Genomic DNA, 22,206 nt, shown 5'->3' with positions numbered 1-22,206 from the left:
CAAACTGGAGCTCTGACGTCTTGGACAGTTTATCAGAGGAACTGACCAAACAGCCGTCACATCATTGGTCAGATACAGAAGAAACACAATCAGTTCTTTTATAGCTGACGTGCTAAGGACAGGTGGAGGAAAGTGTAAAGGAAACAGAGCTGCACACACCCCATCAACCCCCCAACCACAGCGTTACCAGCTTAGATATTTATGTGTAATCCAGTCTGATGTTCCCAGTGTGGACTGGTTCAACTGGTTATTAATTACAGTGTGTGTGTGTTGCCTACTGTACCAAAGGTCGTCTCTGCAAATTTACATTCAATGCACGCTTGCAACACGCGACCGCCGTTATTTGATCCACCATTGACTGAAAATTCCTTCGCCCGCCTCCTCGACCTCCTCCGCCGCATTTCTTTTCACTTTGACTTTGATCAGTTTACTCTGATTTTCTCTGGAAACACGGAAACACGAAGACACGAATATACAGTCAGATGATCAAATAAGTACTTCAGGGCCTAACGTGCCAGTTTTGATATATCCGGATGTGGCGTTAGATGCTTGTATTGACTTCTGTCTCCTTACTTTTGCACAGTTGCTTCACTTCCGCAATGTTTTTAGTCCATATCGAATCCTCGTTCATCTTTCCTGAGCTTTGATCAGACCATAACTCTCGGTGTCCACTTTCGTCTTCCAGTCCTCTGTGACAGGAAGCAGAATTCAGAGCTGACTCCTCGAACCACAGCGGTGTGCTTGGATCCTCTGTAACGTCACTCTGTGGTGGTGGAAGAACTCGGACTGTTTGACATCATGAAATGACAACCTGTTACAGCTGAAGCAGGGGAAGCTGATGGACATTTACAGGTTTTTTCAGCATCTTTATGTATACAGCACACTCACACCAGCTCCATAAAATAAGCTAATGTCCTCTGACATCAATGACTTGTAGGTGACAGGTTTGTCCCCGTCCAGCAGACACTTGCCCTCCAGCCCTTCCTCCTGGATCCAGGGCGGGGCCCCAGTCGCCCTGGCCTGGGCAGGGTGAACTGGTCCTTTGATTTTGTAATCATCAGAGAGGTTTTCTGATCTCACTGATTTTCCCTGATCAGTGATAGGGCTCACTGATAGGCACCCAAACCACTCCACTGCTATAAGCTCTCTGCCCTCAGCCTGCAGTCACAAGCTGTGAGCAGTGACTGAAAGAATGAAAGTGGATGAAATCAGTGGAAACGAGCTTCTTCACAAGGGCTCTCAGAGAGGGAGAGGGCCTTGATCATTTAGCAGGGACTCGGGGTTAGCATCTGACCAGGGTGCCTCCTGGACAAGATGTTTTGGGCGTGTACAGCTGGGAGGACAAGCGCCCGGTGGACCAGAGACCAGGGGTAGAGATTATGTTTCTGGGGTTGTTTGGGAGTCCTTGGAAGAGCTGGAGGAAGTGACCAGGAAGGGGACGTCTGGGCATCTCCACTCAGACTGACCCCCGACCTGGATGAGACGGAGAAACCTGTCATTTCCACAGTAAGCCAACATGGAGGCTGTTAGCCAGTTAGCTACAGAGCGTGGATCTGGCAGCTCCATGGATGGTAGCTCACGGGGACCTTTAACCTTTTGTCCAAATACGATTCAGTGATGGTTCCACCTCATTGTGTGTGTGTGTGTGTGTGTGTGTGTGTGTGTGTGTGTGTGTGTGTGGTGACAGTGAGTTAATTGTTGAGCAGAAGACAGTTGGTGTGTAGTTACTTATCATCACACAGAATGCCATTAGGACTCATCAACCATTAAACTCAGCGCGCGTGCACACACACACACACACACACACACACACACACACACACACACACACACACACACACACACTCATCTATATTTAATATGCTGATTTCTGTTCCTTAACACAAATTTTACCATTTTGCACTTTTTCAGATTGTCTCATATCGATTTTCCTCTTACTTTGGTTTTTATTTATTAATTATTATTAATATAAATAAGAGTGAGAGAGTCACAGTGTCTCTGCTCAGGTGTTACAATAAAGTTAGGCATCCATGCAAAACAGGATTATCTCTTATTAAATCCATCAGCTACAGATTATAAACCCATGATAAACCAATGAAAACGCTCGCTGTGCACCAACAGAGGCGACTGTGAAGTCTTAATTTTCATTTCTATTTTTTCATCTATTTTCTCCTGGCTGGCTGTTTGATCCTCGGCGTGTCCACTCGCCCTTCACTTCCTCATTGTTCTCTAAACGCACATTAACCCGACGCAGCGGCAGGACTTTCATCACATCTCATCAGGTTTTCTCTCTCACTGATCACTCCATCCAGAGGTCAGAGGTCAGCATCATCCATACACTTATACATGACGCATTACCTAAAAGCAATTAGCGCGACAACACGGCGGGTGCTCGGTCAGTCTGTCACCGTGTGTGTGTGTGTGTGTGTGTGTGTGTGTGTGTGCAGTCCTGACTGTGAAGCTCCCTCATCAATCAGCTAATTACTGTTAGAGAAGAATCGATATCGTTTAAACACACACACACAGTCCAGAGCAGTGTGTGCAGGCGTTCTTTATCTCGCCACTCTTCCTTCATTAATTCTTGTGTTTAAACAGGAGGTTAACGTCGCCTGCAGATTCATATTCCAAATGAATTTCTAATTAAAAGTCTCTCTGTTATTCTTATGGCACTCATACACTGAATCGTGTTGTTCTTGTGTGCATGCAGCGCTGTGCATCAGCAGGAAACTGGGACTGTCCTTCACTTTTAGCCTGGATGTACAGCTCTGGCTCTGCTCTGGTTTTATGTATCTGAACATAACTGTAGTTAGCAGGTCTTTAAATCAGGTGAATAAAAATGCACTAAAACACATGAGATACTACACTGTGTCATTATCTGTTTAACATAAACTGAGGCAAAATGCTGAAACACTGTGAAACACTGGCTGCAGCTCCGGAGGTCGTCTGCTAATCAGGAGGTTCGATCCCTGGCTGCTCCTCAGGCCAGATACTGAACACAGAGTTCCTCTCCGTGTGTGCGCAAAGCTGCAGTCTTCCCAGGAGTGGACGTCCAACCCTGAGTTCAGACCGTGCAGGCCTCAGTTCGCATGTTAAAGGTTAAAGTTCATTACAGTAATATTAGACAAAGACTGAACACGTAAGGCTGTGTGACCTGACTGATGCTTCAGAGACTTTGAAAAGGTTCTTCGTGCCTTTATTTCATCGCAGCTTAACTGATGTAAAGCACTTGTTCAGGTGTCAGTGTGTAGTTGTAGCTGCTGCAGCTCAGTGGCTCAGTGACGCTGAGTGTTGCTGCGGAGGGCAGGTGGAGGTTTAGTGGGTGTAGAAGATGAAAAACCCCAGAAACCTGAGCTCAGGTCCTCCGTCCAGAAACTGAAACAAGTGGCGAGCTGAGAAAGCTTACCTGTGTGAAATGTGTCGACTCATTAGCTGCAGCAATCTGAGGCGAGCCAAGCTGTCGGGTTGTTTCCCGGGTAAGCCGGCGTGGATCGAGTTTCAGCCGGCCGCCCTCTTTAATGACCCCTCTCCCTGGCCGACACTCAGAGTCTGTGATCCAGAGCGACCCTCCTTTCACATTCCTGCCAGATTCCGGGTCCCTCCAGCCCTAAAAGAGCCTCCAATCTGTCGGACATCTGCAGCCGGTCTTAACCTTCTCATTAGAGATACCCTCCTCGGTCGGCCCGCCACGGACACTGCTCGCTCCCATCTTTCCCTCGGTCCTGCTTCGCTCTCAGGGGACCCGTGGCAGGGCCAGGACCCCATGTTGAGAACCCCCAGGGAGAAAGTAAAACCCATCATCTTTACCTGCGTGGGCGGATCGGGGTGGAGGAGGATGTGAGGGGGGCGTCTCTGGGGAGTCGCAGGCCTCCTTTTGTTCCTGAGAAGAGAGGGAGGTGAGGGCGAGGAGGAGGACGGTCAGACTGGTTTAACTGGTAACAGACGAAGAGCAAACTCACAAAACTTTAATTCTTAGCGTGCCTCGAATCAGAAAGCTTCCTGAAAACTCATCACACCTGCTACATCTGAATACAGCATCACTCCAATGTTTTTAGTGTTTCCAGGAGTGCAGGAGACGCCCGCGTGACCAAAAGTATGTGGACACCCTCTGCTGTCCTTTCAGGTCTGCATGTGATGAGGCTCTGCTGTCCTCAACACAGGACAGGGAAGTTTGGATTCAGGAGACAGACACTATCTCTACTTTCAAGATTAGGCCTCAAACTTTCCTTTTGGTAAAGCATATCCGGTTGTTCAGTCTGACGTCACTAGCCGTGTCTGGGTCTAAACTCCGCTGCAGGTCCATATATCAAACGATCACTATGGCATTACTGAGAGTTAAAAACTGTCTAAAGTCTTTCATCTTTAATAAAATGATCAGCGTTCTGCTCTACCAGGTGTAACAACTGAGTTTAACATCCAGGCATCCATGAAAACGGAATTTATGACATTTAACGCAGTTAGAAGTTAGCAGGGAGTTAGCTCGCTAGCTTCTATCTAAATACAATATAGCATGTCCTGCCTGCGGGGTTTTGGAAACAAATTAAAACGTACAGCTCTGTTATCACTTCCAGCATAAATGAAGACAGAAAACTAAACAGCAGTGACGTTTGTAGGGTTACTGAAGTTGGGCTAGCTGCTATATAATGATGTGCTACGTGACCGCTAGCGACACAGCTATGTTAGCATAATATAAACAAGCTAACTTTTTTTCCACTCGATAAAAGTTAACGTGAGTGTTCTCGGTGGTCAGGAACAAATGTAATCGCATGGCAGGATGCTGTAAAAGGACCAAACTTCAGCCAGGAGAACAACTGAGATAATCCATCCACATATGAGGTTAGTCATTCATATACTGCTGCATGGGCTGGGCTGTAGTTACATCCTAAGGTTTTAAAAACTGAGCTTAAATAAATGATTAGTGGTAATAAAAGACGAGGGAGGTCAACAGGGATCACTGACTGTTTTAGGAGCTTTTTGAGATCAAATAGAAGAAAATACAAAACATTAAACATGTTAACAACACAAAAGCCATAAACGCAGACTACTTTAGGCCCGGAAGTAGGATTCGTCGCGTCATCACTTAACAACCGGATAGTTAGAGCTGGAGCAGGTGACCCTGAATCCTCCCTTAGTTATGCTGCAATAGACTTAGGCTGCTTATTCCCATGATGCACTGGGTGTTTCTTCTTCACTCACTATGTGTTAGTAGACTTCTCTTGTTATTAATCTCTGGCTGTATCCCAATTCAGGGTCTGCAGCCTCAACAATCCTCAAGGGCCGCGTACTTAAAGACCGCTAAGGCCGGAAGTGCGAGGCTTGTGAAATGGGACGGTCTAGCCTCTGTTGCGCTGCCCAGGTTGCCTAGCAACCATGATACTAACAGCTGGAAACGTGTCATACAGCTTTGTTTGACAGAAATGAAGGAGAAAATCGTTTGTTCATTTGTTTGCTTTGATCATTCTCTGTAAGATTAAGCTCAGCTATTGAACGGCGTATATTTTAAAGTAAAGGCTTTAAAACCAAGTTAGTACAAACGTCACTGATGTCACATGACTTTGCCAACATGTGGCCAACAGTAATGTTTTAATGTTCTTAGTTATTAAACATTTGCACATAAATAAGTGACATAATATTCAGCACTTAGTTTACTAAGTTACTCTTTGGGCGCCCCTCATCCGCCGTTTTTTTTCGGCAAAATTATCCACACCCACCGCCGCGCTATGCATTCTAGGATATGTTGGGCCACGAAGTCTGCACCGCCACAGCCTTAAAGTTCAGGGAAATGAAGGACGCATTTGAGGGCTGCATTTCGAGCAGCCTTCGAATTGGGACAGCCTTCGTCGCGTCGCTGTGACGTAATCGGCCTTAAAATGCGGCCTTTAAGGCTGCAGACCCTGAATTGGGATACAGCCCCTGTCTCTCTTCCACAGCATGTCTTTATCCTGTCTTCCTTCTCTCACCCCAACCAATCACAGCAGATGGCCCCGCCCCTCCCTGAGCCTGGTTCTGCTGGAGGTTTCTTCCTGTTAAAAGGGAGTTTTTCCTTCCCACTGTCGCCAAAGTGTTTGCTCATAGGGGGTCATATGATTGTTGGTTTTTTCTCTGTTTGTATTATTGTAGGGTTATAGTATAAAACGCCTTGAGGTGACTGTTGTTGTGAGTTGGTGTATAAATAAAACTGAATTGAATTGAAAGGCAGGCGTCTCTCGGTGGTTGTCTGGGTGAAAACAGCTTGTGGAGTGTCTCAGTGAACAAACTCTTGGACAGATAATCTCTGAGATTTGAACCTCTAAAGTGTCCACGTCTTTGGTTCGGAACCAAACACCTCCAAGGAAATGAGCTTTTGTGGCGACTGAGCTAATGTCAGCTGATGTTGGGGTCAGACTACGCTATGGGCCAAATCTGTGCCCTGACATCCTAAATGGAAAAATAAAGCTCATAAAAAGCTTTAGTTTGGCCCACACACCTTCTAATAAATAACTGTGTTTGCTGTTTGACATGTTTGACATTTAGAGTCCAACACTTAGAAATGAAGCACATTTTATTTTTACGTTGGATAATGCTTTCACATGTAAACATATCTGATAGTTTAAACCATGGGTTAAGAAAATGTTTTTCCAAATAATATGAAAACAATTTCATGTTAATTGGACTCACATGTAGGCAGACGGTGTTATCAGACACATTTTTATAGATATGGTAGAAAAATGAGATTTTAAAGTAAAACTTTGCATTTGAAAACAAAACAGCTACATGATAACATAAACAACAACAGCTTTGGGCACATTTGAATCAATTGTAATTTCAGCGATCATTGAAAAACTTTTGCTGAATTTATTGGTAGAATGTTCCTAAAAACACACCAGTATGGAAAATATGTGAAATATGGTTAACACCATCCACTGTGAACCATAAAAATGAACTTTTTCTGTTGTTTTTTTAAACCCCAAGTTTAAAACAGCAGTGATTTGTTTTAGTGATCATTTAAAGCTGACTCAGAAAGTGAATCAGACCCCAATGACTCTTATGTTAAACACTGCGAGAAGGTTGGAGGGATGATGGCAATCGTCATAATTAGTGTTTGAACTTGGTTTTGTTTTTTGATTCAGAGTAGTTTTACTTTTACTTGCTTTTACTTTTATTTCCACCCGCTGGTTCTTTTAAGGCACCAAAGTCTAGTGGGGTAGAGTTTGAAAAGGATGGTGGTTTGGGGTGAAATACACTCCTTTACAACAGTAACCTTTACCAGTTGTGAAATATGACCAGGTGACAAGTTTGTGCACAACTGTGAACATGTTTGTAACTGTTGGCATGATGACATTGTATATAATTTGGATTATTTTTTTTATCTTGTCAAGATCCATGTCATGATTGTAAATTGTTTAAGCTGTACATTACTTTGTTTGTTTTTTGTAGTCAACGTTGTGGTGCTTTTATTTTGAAAGTCAAGTTCGCTTACAAGTTGCGCTAGTTTCCTCTTTGGGTAGAACGAAGAAAAACACCTGTAAGCGCGCAGAAAGGATGGTTTTTATTGAAAGACATGTTAAGTGGACTTTAACTACACACGGTTAAACGGTTAAAGGAAACCTCAGAAGAACGGCGGCTAATTCCCTTTTTGCAGCATGCAGCCAACAAGGTATTTATTTATAGTGTTTGTTGTACAGTGTTTTTACTGCTGTGTCTTACGCTGAGTTTTATTTTGTTAATGCTGTATAGTTTTCACGGTGGCTTTGGAGAGAAGTCTTCAAATAAACCAGTGACAGAAAACCACTTGCGTCTGCCTGTGCTTCGAGGGAATTATAATGTTTATTTCTGCTGTAATGTTGGACATTTTAACATGACAGTCTTTAAGTGATGACGTATGAATACTGCTCTGTGTTTATTAACGTTGTTGTGTTTATAACATGTTTTAATGCTTTGTATGTTGTTCTATTGAATCTGAACAAGCCCCTAAAAACAGTCAGTGATCACTGTCGGCCTCTCTCAGTTTTTATTACCACTGCCTCAGTTTTGGAGCCTCTGGTGGACATTAGAGGAACTGCAGTTTTGGGCACTTTGGATTTGGCTTAATTTCCAGCCCCAGGGCTTAATGTTGGCTTCAGCACATTTCCAATGCCGTGGTCCATTTAAAAGTCCCTCTTGAACCATAGTCAGTAGGTCCTCAGCTAACTTGCAGGAGCCAACAAGATTTCAGAAATGAACTTGTCATCTGGTCATAATGGCTCTGGTCCCTCACTGACGTTCATGTGATACACATATATGTATGTAGAAAATACAGACTCAAAGCAGCAAAAGTTTCAGTACTATTATTTTTATGTGGCAGTTTCAAATACAGACTAAACGCATACAGGTGTTATTTTAGGCAGTTTTGTTAATTTGAATGTTTCATTAAGTTAAGATTATGTTTTTTTATTAGATCTATACTTAATAAAATGGTTTGGTTGCTCAGGCTCGTGTTTTTCTTTTCCAGTTGCTACTGTACTCTTAGCTTTTGGATTATTGAGTAAACAGAATGCAATCAAGTAACCGTCATTAATATAGGCATCATAAAGGCGACTTAAAGAGGTGTTTCCTTCAAGCTGTCATAGGACAAAGGTCTCTGAGCTGTTTAAACATCTGTCCGTGTGGTCTTCAAGATTAATCTTAGGGTCCTTCAAGGCATTTTTTGATACATTGTCTAAAAGCCATAGTGAGTCCACTTGAACTTGCTGTTCTAAAGGATCAGCCTGAGATGTTTATGCAGTAAGACAACGTGAGGCTTTTGATTGTCTTTCAGAGTAAGGACCATCTGGTTTCCTACGGTTCTTGTCTGGGAACCCAGGTAAAGTTCCACCGGCCCTCCACGTCCTTTCTGACAAAGGCCTGTCCCTGGGGGAAGCTGTGGGTCTTGACGCTGCTGGACGGACTGAGGGACATGCTGAATGCCAAATCTGTCCGGTTGCGAGGCGTATGTGGTGCTGCCGGAGGATGACATGGGCTCGTTGGAATGAAGCCACTAGCAGAACTCCTGGGTTGGTCTGCACCTGAAGGCAACACGGGGGTGGGGAAGCCTCTTTCCGCTGGTGGGTTGAACTGGATCGTGTCTTGTGATGGTGTCTGGGTTTCTTGTAGTGAAGACCAGTAAGAGTGATGGTCAGCAGGATTTCCCTCCAAAGTCTGGACTTGACTGAAGGCAGTGAGAGAACAGGTCTCAGCAGACGGGGCGCTGTAGGTCCTGGTCGTGGCTTCAGGAAACTCGTAATGTGTGCTCACTCGAGTGGCAGTGAAGTCGTCTGGGCAGTTTGAAGCTGACTCAGGAGGATTTTCACAGTTTGCTTCTTGGCATTCAGCAGCACTGTACCTACAGCTGGTTCCATGTGTTGCTCTTTGACAGTAACTGTGGACTGAAGTATCTGTGGATATGATGACAGGAGGGCCGAAAGAAGAGTTGGGATTGCATTCTGGGAATGAGGATGGATTGACGGCAGTATCGTAAACCAAACTCCTGAGGCTCCACTCAGAGGAGGACTCCTCGGATGTATCGATGGTGTCCCGATCCTTCAGTCCCAGAGTTCGAAGGACCCAGAGGTCCAGGTTTGGTTCTGAGCAAGCAGATGTCTCTAAAGACTCCGAGCAGAACTGGGCAGTGAGGTTCCTGCAGACTCTTTTGCTGATTTGTTGGGGGGGCGCTCGCTGATCCCCACAGAAACTGTCAAAGCAAGCCAGGCTTCTCTTCAGCTTCCTCCTCCCATCAGCAGTTAGTTTCTATAAGAAACAAGGACAGAATAACAGCAGTGTGTTATTATCTTCTTTATCGGTGGAAAACATTTAATGCTTTGATAGAGCAAAAGACATTTTGGACTGATATAAAAGTGAACTTTGAAAGACTTGAGATGTCTCCAGGATTAGTGATCAATGGTTTCATTAACAGTGTCTGAATGTTTCAGTTGGCATAATTTGTTTTACATAATTTTTCTACTTCTGTACAAAACATATTCATGTTAGAGCTACAAGGTGACGATGGATCTGAAGGCTGATAGGGTTGGTATGAAGTCAGCAGTGATGTGGACCCATACCAGTTTTTGTGTTAACGTGAGAGCTGAGGCTGAGGGCATACCTGGTAGTTTACTGAATAGTTCCTACCTTCAACTACGACCACAAGATAGGCGTTACAAGCAGTTCAGCCTTAGATATAAGGTGAGGAGGTCGGCCATTTGGAAGACTAGAGCGTCCACATCGAAAGGAGGCAGCTAAAGTGGTTTGAGCGTCTAACTAGTTTCTCCTAGGCAAGTTATTTTTTCTCTTTTTGGGGGGCTATGACTAACAAGGAGAATCCCCCGGGCACACCCAGGACACGTGAAATATGTCTTTATGACTCTCAGCTCAGTAGATGAAGATCTGAGTGTCTTTGTTTAGACTGCTGGTTTATTTCTGTCTTATTGCTGTCAGTGCGTCTGATGCTGCACGGACCTTTGCCTTTTGTTCCAGGTTTCTCACAAAGGAGGAATTGAGAAATGCTCTGAGCTTGTTGTTCTCCTCCTGCAGCCTGGCCAGCTCCTCCTCCCTCTGCAGCAGAGTGTCCTGGAGCTGGAAGGATACAATCACATCACAGCAATGCAGATTATAAGGACGCGGGTATATGAACTGCAGAGGTTCAGTGGCACACATCGACCGGTTCTTTTGAAATGTGTTACGGTTTACTGAATACACAGCGGATCATCTGCCTCCGTCACACCAACCCTCTGCATTGTCCTTGTTCACTACATCCATGAACCTCCTCTGAGGTCTTCCTCTTCTCCTCCTGCCTGGCAGCTCCATCTTCATCATCCTCTGTCCCTCCTCTGCACATGTCCAAACCATCTCAGCCTCTCTGACTCTGAGCTGTCCCTCTGATGGACTCATTTCTGACCCTGTGCATGCTCTCTAACAAATATTGCTGTCAGTTAGACGTGCTAGATGTTTACGTTCACAGTGTACCAGCTGAAATAAGAAGTGTTACAGTAGCTTACTCAAAAAGGACAAAAAGGAACTGCTATACGTTGAGGGTCAGGTTGTGTCTTTTGCACTCCATGTTTAACCTCAGCTGCTGAGCTAACTGTAGTTCGTGTGCACTAAAACAATAATAAATTAAATGTGAGAACCTGTTGGTACCTGTTTGTTTCTCTGGAGGTGAGGAGAGAGATCTTCCGTCCACATCAGAGCAGCCGGAGGCGTGGAGTCAAAGACACAATGAGACTCTGAGAGGAAGACACACAGCAGACTTTAAACTGGTGGCAGTGGAGGATTTAGTCAGACTATTTGCCCGGCTGAAGTTCTGGATTCAAAACCATGCTCTCAAAGTCAGAGTAGGCTTTTTATTACATTTTAACACAGGAGTGTATGCTCAAGATTGGAGCAACCTCCAGCTGAGCATTAGAGATTTGGTTCTTTTGAAACTTGTGTCCACATAACCAAATAAATAGATTTGTCTTAATGTTTCAGGCCCAGAGGCTTCCACCTGTGAGACCACCCATTAGTTGCTGAGGTCCAATTTTAAATCCTCAAACTGAGGACTGATAGCTTGATTTAGACTTCTGCAGGAAATCTGGGTCCTAACTGACGTAACCAGAAACTCATTTTTCTCCTACACCACAACCTTGCACGACATTCAAGTCTTTGTGGTATGCACCGACCCGACGTCTAGTTACATTTCTCTGGAGGTGCACATCAGGTTACATAGAAGGTTCCGGTTAATTACGGCGTAATTCTGACACAGAAGTATAATTCATGTGTTAGCTGCCGCTATCTTAGCTTTTTGAAACCAGATGTGACAGGTGAGGGGCGGCGCTGACCTTTCATTCGCATGGTAAACCATGGCTCACTTTGAGCTGACTCTAATGTGACCCTAATTTAAAACACGTTGGATTTAAAAGGACTTGAAACCAACTGCCGCGACCATAAATGAGCAGAAGGCTTTTATCCTCATAGACTTCTAGAGGGAGGTCTGGGCCTCTTTGCTTAGGCTGCTGCCCCCGCGACCCGACCTCGGATAAAGCGGATGAAGATGGATGGATGGATGGAGACTTCTATATAATGACACTTCTATTTAAACCAGAGGAGCTGCCCCCTGCTGGCCATTAGTAAGAATGCAGGTTTCTTCCATTTCATCAGTACTGGTTTCACTTCTACCACATCGAAACTTCCTTTAATTGTTATTAAAAGTCTTCACAACAATGCGTGGATGGTTATAAAGCCCTTGGTTTTTGGTCTTGAGGCTCTGATTTCACATCAGCAGCATCTAGTGGTCGTTAGAGGAGCTGCAGTGTGGAGAAACCAGGGCAGGGCATTCTTGACAAATTGGACTCTTGGAGAAAGAAGAGCCTGAGAAAATTAAAAGATGAATCTTAATATAAACTGTTCTGGATGTTTCCATCTGCAGCAAAGAGAGCTGAGACAGATCGCTCATGTTGAACATGCCGGGAGCTTCTTGTGTTTGATGAATGATCCTCCAGCTCGCTGATTCTCACTCTGCTGAATGTGGCATTTATAGAAATGTAGAATAATTCCTTCCATGAAGAATACATCGCAGTCAGCAGAGTACAGCTGCCTTCTGCATCCTCGGCCTCTCACTAACTGTTACTATCTGATGCTGTTAGTTGGACTCACCCCATTCGGGCGATGACTCGTCACGCTGCTCTCCGAGGTCGCTGAGGTCAACGGGGTCATGGACCCAAACAGAGGCCAGGGTTTCCATGGAACAGTCAACAGTGTCTGGGCCGAGAGCCAGGGCCTGGAGCATGAGATGGTGATGGTGAAGAAATGGAGAAGGACGGGGAATCCCTACAGAGAAACAAATGAAGGGAGGGAGGGAGTGTGTTTTTATACTTGTGTATCTATCTTTGTGGGGGCTGTTTAATCCTTGTGGGGACACGTTAGCTGCTCCACACTTTGGCTCACGGTTTCAAAGAGTTGTTTGAGGTTCAGACTAGTGTTGATATGGTGATGATCAACACTTCAGAACGCAAAAGTATATGGACACCTGAACACTGAGATATCTGTACAACATTTATTCAGTGATGCTGTCTGCCCCCTACAGGCAACAAGAGGGACTGCAGAAACTGCAAGGCTGTTTTTGAGAATAAAAAATGTACCTAAAGTAGTGTGGCTACTCTTACAGAAAAGAAGACATCTTTTCTCCTCACCATGAAAAATAGAGCCAACAAATGCCCCTACAGGTCACAGATCACAAAACAGGAGCAGTAAAACTACTGCCTGCAGTAGTTGGGATGGGAAAAGTGCACACACTCCAATTAGTTGTTCTTTTTTTGTTTTGTTTTTTTAGCTCATTCTGCACTTAAAATGAATTTAATACAACATTTTAAAATAAAATCCAAGTATTGGAGCTTTATAAATTGGATTTAGTTAACCTGGAACTAAATCATCTGATATTTAGCGTTAAATTTTGGGGGCAGTTCAGCAGGGACTAGAAGATATTTCACCCAATGCTGTGCATGTTTTTAATATTCTGCAGCCATCACAACCTTCTTCATGGTTTATTTCCTTTGAAAGCGCTTCTGCAAACCAGAGTGTCCACTTTAATTATTACCCCATCACCCATAATCCCCCCCCAAAATGTAAATATGTAAATCCTGTCATCCTGTCAAGCATGTGTGCTACTTGTGGATAGAAAGCAATTAAAAAAGTTAAGTTCTGAAATATCACAGTAATGTTTTACTAAAATTTACGGAGCCCCGCAAGGGACATGGGAGAAAAAAAATTAAGACGGACTTTTGCGAGATCTCGCAAAACAAACTCGGGATCTCGCAAAGGTTTTGTGAGATCTCACAAAAGTTTTAGCCGCATTCTTCGGAGGCCGCCAGCTCGAAGCCGACCAGGAGGTCGAGGCACGATGTGCCGGGAGAGCGGTGTTCCTCCCGGCTGTAGTAGGTCTCGACCTCCCGTTAGCTTCGAGCTAGTGGGTGTCAGATCTCCGAAAACATCGGAGCACTTTTGCAAATATGTGATGTCTTGTAAACCGAGCAGATATCTGACGTTTACACAGCTACATTCATGCCTCAAAATATCTTAAAAGTGTATTTTGTGACCCAGAAAGAGTAAAATTACAACTAAGTAGCTGCCGCCATTGTTGGAATTCAACTTTTGCGAGATCTCGCAAAGTCCGTCTTAATTTTTTTTTTCTCCCATGTCCCCTGCGGGGCTCTGTAAAAATTAATGTATATAAGGTTAACTTCATTTATACATTAATGTTCTGTTACTTTTTTAACTGCATGTACACTGACTGCCATGATGTTCAATCTGAACATATTCAGTAAAAGGACGAGATGTTACAATCCCTGATAATGCATCTAGTCCTTTTACTGAATATGTTCAGAATGACTGTCATTCTGAACATATTCAGATCTGATTCATAATAATAATTTAAAAAAACATAGATATAACAAAAACCTTGTAAAATATTAACTGAGTGTGTGCCATGCATCATAGAGCTCAGATATTTTACACAGAAACTCTTCAAAAAACATCAGAGATCTGCTTCTTATAGATTTGATTAGATTTAATGTTCTACATGCAGAACCGTTGCTTAACAGAAATCCCACCACTGTGTTGTTTTGGTTTTTGTGCCACCCCATTTAAAAACGCCCGGAGACTCCCCCGTGTCCCTTTGAATCTCTTAATTCAGACAATTCAGGGGAAAATGGACTCTAACCATGGGGGGTGGGGGGGGGGGGGTTACTTTAGTCAAAATACTCTCACTACTTTGTAAAACTCTTATTTAACACAACACTGTATTTAAAGTCTTTGTAATCCATCTGAATGAGTGCATGAAAATCAACTCATAAGTCTTTTTTTACATTTCTGATTAAAGATTCCCACTTCCTGTGGGCTCCCTCATTTTTAAAAGCCCTGGAAACGCCCCTGACTGTAACTCTTATAATCATTAAATGTGTAAAGTACCGGCATAAGAATGGATAGTTACAAAACTGAACACTGGATTAAAATAACTGCACCTTTCTCAGTAAGCACAATCATTTTAACCGTACAGATATGAAGCTGTGTCCAAAGCTCCCCCCAAACCTTTTAAATAAACCTGTTTAATAAAACTCCGCTGCGGTCTGCGCCTCTCACTGCACCTGCCTGCGTTAAAAAAGTCCACACTTTAAAGCAGCTGCGTGTTCATCGTGTTTTCTACCTGCAGAGACTCAGAGCGCAGGAGAGCCGCGGGGCGCAGAAGTCTTCCCGGGTTTTCGGAGTGCGTGTTGCGCGTAAAGCTCAGCGGACTCTCGCTCGGGTCCCGAAAGAAGCGGTGACGGGCTGAAATGTCGCGATGCCCGGTTGAGGGTCCGGCCAGACTGCAGCCGACTGCAGCTCTCACACAGACAGGTGTGCGTGTGCAGATCCGTCTGTGCAGTCAGCTGTCGGGACGGAGCTGAGGGTCCCCCCTGCAGGCACGGCGCGGAAAAACTCCAGTTCTGAGTTCATTCATTCAGGCGAAAGCGGGCTCAGTGCACTTTGTGGAATATTCAGAAAAGAGCCACACGTGACAGGATCAGTGGGCAGACTGCAAACACCATTATGTGATACTGTAGGGGTGTCAAACACAAGGCTCTGGGTCAGATTTTCTACATGTTAAAGAAACACAGCTGTAGTAAAGGAAAACAATCTCAGCCAGATTTGCGCTATAAATGTGTAAAATTACAGAAAATGTGTTTTTCTGTAGTAAAAGTGTCGCAGTGGGACCAGAGAGAAAAGGTGAGAAGCTTTCAGTCCGTTAATTGTTTATTACTCATTACTTTGGTGGGGTGTGAATGGGAGTACGGGGGTTGTTCTCAGCAGGACAAAAATCATGAAAATTAAAAGTTGGAAGTCCAAACTGTTTGCGCTCTTTCATATTTTAAAAATGTCGTCCAGATGGTCGCATTGGAGTCTCTGCTGGGCCGGTTCTGGCCCTGGGCCTGATGTTTGACACTCATAAGGCCCAGTCTTTAAGCAGTCCTGGATAACTAAGACTTCTGCTCCTGCCGTGGAGGCGAGCGATGGGAGGGAAGAGATGTTTTCAGATGTGGTTGATGGAGTTGGAATGAAAATGGATGAATGGATCAGGTTTTAGGTATTAGGTACACCTGTTCACCTGGTCTCCTCAGGACAAACCTTTCATTAGCCAATCACACGGCAGCAGCTCAGTGCATTTAGGCATGACCAGGATGCATGTTCACAGGTTTGACTGCAGAGACGGAGCAAGTGTAACCTGTCTGCAGCTGCTAGTGCTGAGATTCATCACTGACACACACACACACACACACACACACACACACACACACACACGAGTTAATCTGCAGTCTGACAGCAGGTCTGTTAAACTGCAGCAACAATTAGGAGTCTAATTCACAGACCGGCATTCCAGCGAGGTGACACATTAACGGAGGAAGAGGGACGAAGAAGAAAGGGAGGAGGAAAAAAAGAGGAGGTGCGGGGAGATACATGATTTATTTTTATTTGAGTACAATACAGCAGATTATGCAGCGACCTTTGAGCTCTCTGCTGGGTCAGAGGTCAGAGGTCGGCTGCAGCAATGGCTCTCAGGCTCAGATCGTTTACTCTGGTCTTGAAAGTCAAGATCAGGCTTCCGATGAGCGTCAGGCAGCTCTTCACCACCAGCTGAGGGACAAATCTGTTCCCCCACCCCTGCTGTGAGACCGCTAAACCATTAAAAATGACTTTCCCCATCAGCTTTTGTGGCTGGTTAAGCACTTGTAGATGGGGTGGAGGCTGGGGGGTTAATGAGCTCCACCAGCAGACCTCCTGCTCATCAAATAGCAGCAGTGTGAACACAGTGGCCATATGCCGAGCCTGCAGGAGAGGGCAGGTTCAGCACACTCATGGAGGAGGCAGTTAAAGGAGCTTAAGAGTTAAGATTTCAAAGTTTCCCAGAATGAATGAAAAACCTAAAACTAAAACTAGGCGTGACAAACATTTTATTCACTGAATTAAGAATAAAAAGTAGAAGCAGAACTAAAACTGTTGTGTTATATAATTGTTGCTTACCTGCTGAGGCTCTGGTCATTTTATTTACTGACATCTGAAAAATATCATTAAAATATAATAATGACTTAAAATAACACTGAAACTGATCAAAACTAAACCAATAAAAGCTGAAGTGAAACGAGCAGCCAGTACAGACAGGACAGTCAGATTAACTCCAAATTTATGGATTGAGTTGCATCACAGGTGGGGTCTGGAAAAAAATGGATCTGGATCCAGGAGTTGGACATTGTGACAAACCTGTTCCAAATCCACCATCACAGCTTCAGATACTGCTGGGATGTTCTTCCCTCACCGGGGAACTATCAGCTCAAGCACTGAAACGACTCAAATACAAACAAAGACAGCCCATCATTTCAGCATTTATTAACAGAGATGCGTCTGACTGTATCGGTCTCTGACATCACTGGAGGAAGTCTGGTCCACTCCTCTTCACAGCGTTGCTTCGGTTCATCGAGGTTTGCGGCATTCGTCCATGCACAGCTCTCTGAGCTCTGCAGCACTTTGATTCTTTTCTTTTTCAGTCGTTCTGGTGCAGATCTGCTGTGCTTGGGTCATCAGCTGTGGGACAGATGGCCTCACACTGGTATACGGAGGAGTTTGTGGTCCACTCAGTGACTGTGAGGAGCCGAAATCCTCACCCCTCAACCGCTGTACAAGCCTGCTGCTGTCAAACATGTGTGGCTCTGTGGCACAGCGGGCAGTGGGTTCGACTTCTAGGCCACTTTTGAGGAAGAAATTCAAAGGTTGTATGTGTCCCCTCTGAGCTTCATGGAGTAAGGATGGACTCTTGGTTCAGCTCTTGCTGAATGAATAATTACAGGGTGTAATATGTCGTGTGTTGTAGTTCAGCGGAGGTTTGGGTTACGTAATTTTAAGACCTTCTGAGGATCAGATGATCTTTTATTGTCTGCGCGAGCTCAGGGTTGATGGTTAGTTTGTAGTCTTCGTGTTTGCTCCTTTAGTTGCTCTTTATTAATATCAACGTTGTATTTTTAATAATCATGACACATCGTGGCATCGCATCTTTCTGTGATGACCTCCGCACTGATGAGAGCTCATCACAACTGTGGTTCAACGGTTTCTATGGAAACTTCAAACATCCACCTTGTGGTAGCACCAGAGGAAAAGTCAGAGGTTCGTTAAAGTCAGCAGCGCTGTGTGTGTGTCGGTGTGTGAGTGTGTGTCGGTGTGTGTGTGTGTGTGTGTGTGTGCGTGTGTGTGTGTGTGTGTGTGTGTGTGTGTGTGTGTGTGTGTGTGTTTGGGAGTGTGGGTCAGCAGGTCGCCCTCTCAGCTCCTCTTTGAAGTGTCTCCGTTGCAGCCGGCCTTCGTGCTGAGCTCTCATTCACAGCCGCTGGATCAGGACGCCCTCTGCCAATTACATGGAGCCTCCGGGCTGCCGTAGCTCACCAGCACGCGTCCGACAGGCAGCAGGTCGGAGGATTACTGACCCACCGAAGCCAGCTGGTTTAGTTTGGTGTCTGCTGAAGTGTCTTTGAGCCAGGCACTGAAACTCTGACATGGGTTCCTGTGCGGCTTCATCATCAGTTCAGTGTAAATTTATTTGAGTCTTTAATGAGAGCAGTGAGGGTCCAGGCAACAAGTGCTGTTTGTGTTTTAACAATATGCATGTTAACCTCTTCATCAGCACCTGATCTTCAGCTTCAGTCCTGGAACACCGGAGCGTTTGAATTTAAAAAAATACACAACTCGACAACAACAAAGGTGCACAAAAAACTAAAAAACTACAAATGTAAAACAAAAACATAAAAACTCAAAAAATTACAAAGAGGAAAAAAGAAGAGACACAAAGTGAAATACATAAAATAATTCATGAGTCACGATGACGTCTGCAAACACTGAATATTTTACACTTATGTGATTTTAGACAGATTCACGTCGGCTGTATTCAGAGTCATAGGAACGAAGGATGTGTGTGTTTGTGTACGTGTGGCTGTGAAGAAAAGCTCACGTGTTTTAATGTCTGCTGCTTTTAACACCTTCAACCTGTCTCCGGTGGCGGCAGCAGTTAGCTGATAATTACCCCTCTGCAGGGCAGTATGGAGGGCTACAGGTGGGCTACCTGGTGGTCTCACACAGGTTCAGTGGGACAGATGTTAAATCCCACCCACCCTCCTCCTTACTCCTCCTCCCTGCTGGGATCCTAATAACAGTGGGCCGGGCGGCAGGATTTGTTGGACAACAGCGGCGGCTGCCTGACTGCCAGCAGCCTGTTCTCTGCTGGACGCCACCTCCACCTCAGGTGCACCCGAATCTGACCTCGCTGTGATTAAACAATCTGCTGCTTCACTCAGAAAAGTTTTAACTGGATCCAGGAGAAGCCGGTGAACCCACCCAAGACGGTAACCATCGACATGACCACATGAACCGTAAACCACATTTCAACACTCCCACACCAATAACAACCTTCACTCGTCAACCACAGACCCTCATACGTCCCCGTAAACCACAGAGTCTGTGCTGTACACCACACAGGAATGAGAATGTCTGAGCACGAGCTGCAGGAGGCATGAAAGCCTGAAAACCTCCATGCAACAGTCACACTGAGTCCAAGTCCAAGAAGAACTGCAGCTGTTCTGGAACGAGGGTTAGGGAGAATCCCAAGTGCAGTTTTTATAAGGTCCAAACTGACCACGAGCTGTAAACTTAAAGATGAGCTGCACGTGAACAGCACTGATAGCGAGCTGCAGAGGCCGTGAATGACCACTGAAGAGTGTCAGAGACTCGAGTCCGCTCGAAAGAACAAGAGCGATGCAAAAAGACGAGAGTGTCGTCCAACGCAGGACGAAATACGGCCAACGCGCTGCTCGAGGTCACGTTTATGGCTGCATGAGAGGAAAGAAATCAATCTGTGTGTGTGTGTGTGTGTGTGTGTGTGTGTGTGTGTGTGTTAACCTGCCTGGTTAAACCTGAGTGTCTCCTGTGGAGATAAGCTGAAGACACACACACACATTAACTACCCCCCTCAAAACACAAACATGGACACACAGGACATGTAATATCCTCGTTACACACACACATTCATGCATACATGATATCACACACACACACACACATCACACCCGGCCATCACACACACACACAGCTCTGTATGTGTGTGTGTCGCTGGCCGCCGGCCTCGTGCTGCTAAGCTTCTTTTACGTGCACAATGGCGCCCTGCTGGCAGCTCAGGGCCAATTAAAGCCCTGTGAGAGAGAGAAACACCTCCAGGCGTCTAACCTCGATCGCCCATGGTTCTGATCTCTGAGGCGGACCAACCAGCTGCTTCACCTCCTGCATGAAAGCAACATGTTCTCATATTACATCAGTTTATCACTCTGACAGGTTGGCAATCAAATGTCTTTAACACATGAAAATCACTTTGTGTGCGAATAGACGGTAACATCACCTGAAACAGCTCAAATCTAAACGGTTGAGACGTCTCTGCTTCACGTGCTTCGATGCCTCTCTAACACAAGTTCGCTTATTATGTTAGTAATGGAGTCAACCAATCAATAACCTCAGTGACGCTCACAGGTCTGGACACAGCACAACTTGTTTAAGGGACACATTCAGCCTGTAGTCTCTGCAGAACAGCAGAAGGCATCATGTCATACCTTTCAGATGTTTATCTTAATCCATAAAGTGCTTTTGAGCTGTGCAAGTCAAATTCAACAAATTTGGAAGGCTGTCTAAAACACAGAAAAAGAATGCACGCTGTAAACTTGATAAACCAATATTTCACAATACGACAGAAAATATATCACGTTTAAATCAAGACATTTTACAGTTTTTTGGAAAATGTGCTCTCATTTTGAATTCAAGGGCAGCAAAAATGTTTGAATGTCTGAAAGGCTTCTGATATGTTTTCATGTTCTATTGTAAGTAAAGTTGCAGTTTTGTTCACATTCAGCGCAGCGTTTTTGAAACAGGGTTTTTAAACTAAATTAAGTTTGCATCCTTTAAAGCAGGGGTGTCCAACTCCAGGCTTCCTGCAGGTTTTAGATCTCACCGTGGGTCAGCACACCTGAATCACATGATCAGCTCATTTCCAGGCCTCTGGAGAACTTCAGGACATGTTGAGGAGGTCATTTAGCCGTTTAAATCAGCTGTGATGGATCAAGGACACATCTAAACCCTGCAGGACACCGGACCTCGAGGCCTGGAGTTCAACACCTGTGCTTTAAAGGATTGATTGAAGCAGGAGGATGCAGGTGGAGGTCATGGTGGTTCCATGTTTCACTATAATACATTCAAAATCTGTTTATGCTGATGATCTTTGTATATATGAAGGTTTTCACCAGATCTGATCTTATTTAATACCTCATTTAAAATCTTTACATTTTTTAGTTCCAGCTGTGTTCCCTGATGTTTCCATTTTTCCAATTACCTGTGTGTGTGTGTGTGTGTGTGTGTGTGTGTGTGTGTGTGTGTGTGTGTGTGTGTGTGTGTGTGTGTGTGTGTGTGTACACCGAGGTAAAAAAAGGGGTCATCAAGGTTAGTTTATGTTTATTAACTCCAACCTCTGATTCTGCATTGTGGGTCTGCTTTCTGTTTAAGCAGACCCACAATGCAGAATGACTCTACTTCACGTTATTCCTGTGCACCAGCTCGAGGTAAAACATCTCATATTCTCTTCCTTAAAGGTTTGTTGAAAAATAAAGAATTTCCTTCAATCAAATCAATCATCTAAAGATAGAAAGTGAGGGTTCCTACACAAAGCATACTTTCAGTGATGATATCATCTTCTATAAGAGCATATTTATGTTTCAGAAGAATAAAGAGCCATGACAGCACATCACCCCGCAGTAATGTTTGTCTTGACCATCTGCGATTTATCTTTGATGATGTTTTTTCACATTTATTTCAACAACCTGCAATAAAAACAGGTCAAAATGACAGCTTTTGTTCCAAACACCACTAACAGCACAGAGGAGTCAGGTGTCACCCAGGCAGCGTGCCGATCCCTCATTCAGAACAATATACCAACACACCTGGTGACATCAGCACCAGCAGTCCCTCTGATTGGCCGTCTGTATGAGCGAGCTGATTAGAAGAGGTCAGCAAGTGTTTGAGTGTGTGAATGAAAGTGTGCCACTACTGAAGCGTGTTAAACGTTTGTACAAAGCGTTCTTCCTGTTGCTGAAAGGAGGGGAGATTTGATCCTCCTGTAAGTGAGGCAAACCTGTA

The 22,206-nt window shown here is 44.6% G+C and overlaps 1 protein-coding gene and 1 long non-coding RNA gene across 5 annotated transcripts; both read right to left on the bottom strand.

Annotated features, from left to right (window-relative positions):
• Window positions 1-10: 10 nt before the first annotated feature.
• On the bottom strand, window positions 11-5,409 carry LOC309687567. 3 transcript variants are annotated; one of them, XR_014270815.1, is made up of 4 exons: window positions 4,014-5,409; window positions 3,404-3,877; window positions 574-786; window positions 11-442 (listed from the first exon to the last, which is right to left on the bottom strand). It is a non-coding gene; the product is annotated as an uncharacterized lncRNA (long non-coding RNA). The 3 variants fall into 3 exon arrangements; XR_014270814.1 differs by having other exon boundaries at window positions 11-786; XR_014270816.1 differs by having other exon boundaries at window positions 11-786; window positions 5,194-5,409.
• Window positions 5,410-8,793: 3,384 nt separating this feature from the next.
• On the bottom strand, window positions 8,794-15,415 carry gmnc (geminin coiled-coil domain containing; the record flags this gene model as incomplete). 2 transcript variants are annotated; one of them, XM_082504130.1, is made up of 5 exons in its annotated part: window positions 15,167-15,415; window positions 12,622-12,795; window positions 11,128-11,213; window positions 10,447-10,563; window positions 8,794-9,741 (listed from the first exon to the last, which is right to left on the bottom strand). In XM_082504130.1, exons 2-5 carry the CDS (start codon window positions 12,752-12,754, stop codon window positions 8,794-8,796), a joined length of 1,284 nt encoding a protein of 427 aa, XP_082360256.1. In that variant the 5' UTR covers window positions 12,755-12,795; window positions 15,167-15,415. The 2 variants fall into 2 exon arrangements, with proteins under 2 accessions (XP_082360256.1, XP_082360257.1); XM_082504131.1 differs by lacking the exons at window positions 11,128-11,213; window positions 12,622-12,795; window positions 15,167-15,415 and adding an exon at window positions 10,716-10,767.
• Between the last annotated feature and the right edge of the window lie 6,791 nt (window positions 15,416-22,206).

The sequence above is a fragment of the Aulonocara stuartgranti genome (genome assembly GCF_965226115.1).
Source record: "Aulonocara stuartgranti genome assembly, chromosome: 14".
NCBI lineage: Eukaryota > Metazoa > Chordata > Actinopteri > Cichliformes > Cichlidae > Aulonocara > Aulonocara stuartgranti.
This window is presented reverse-complemented; position numbering and strand designations above follow the sequence as displayed.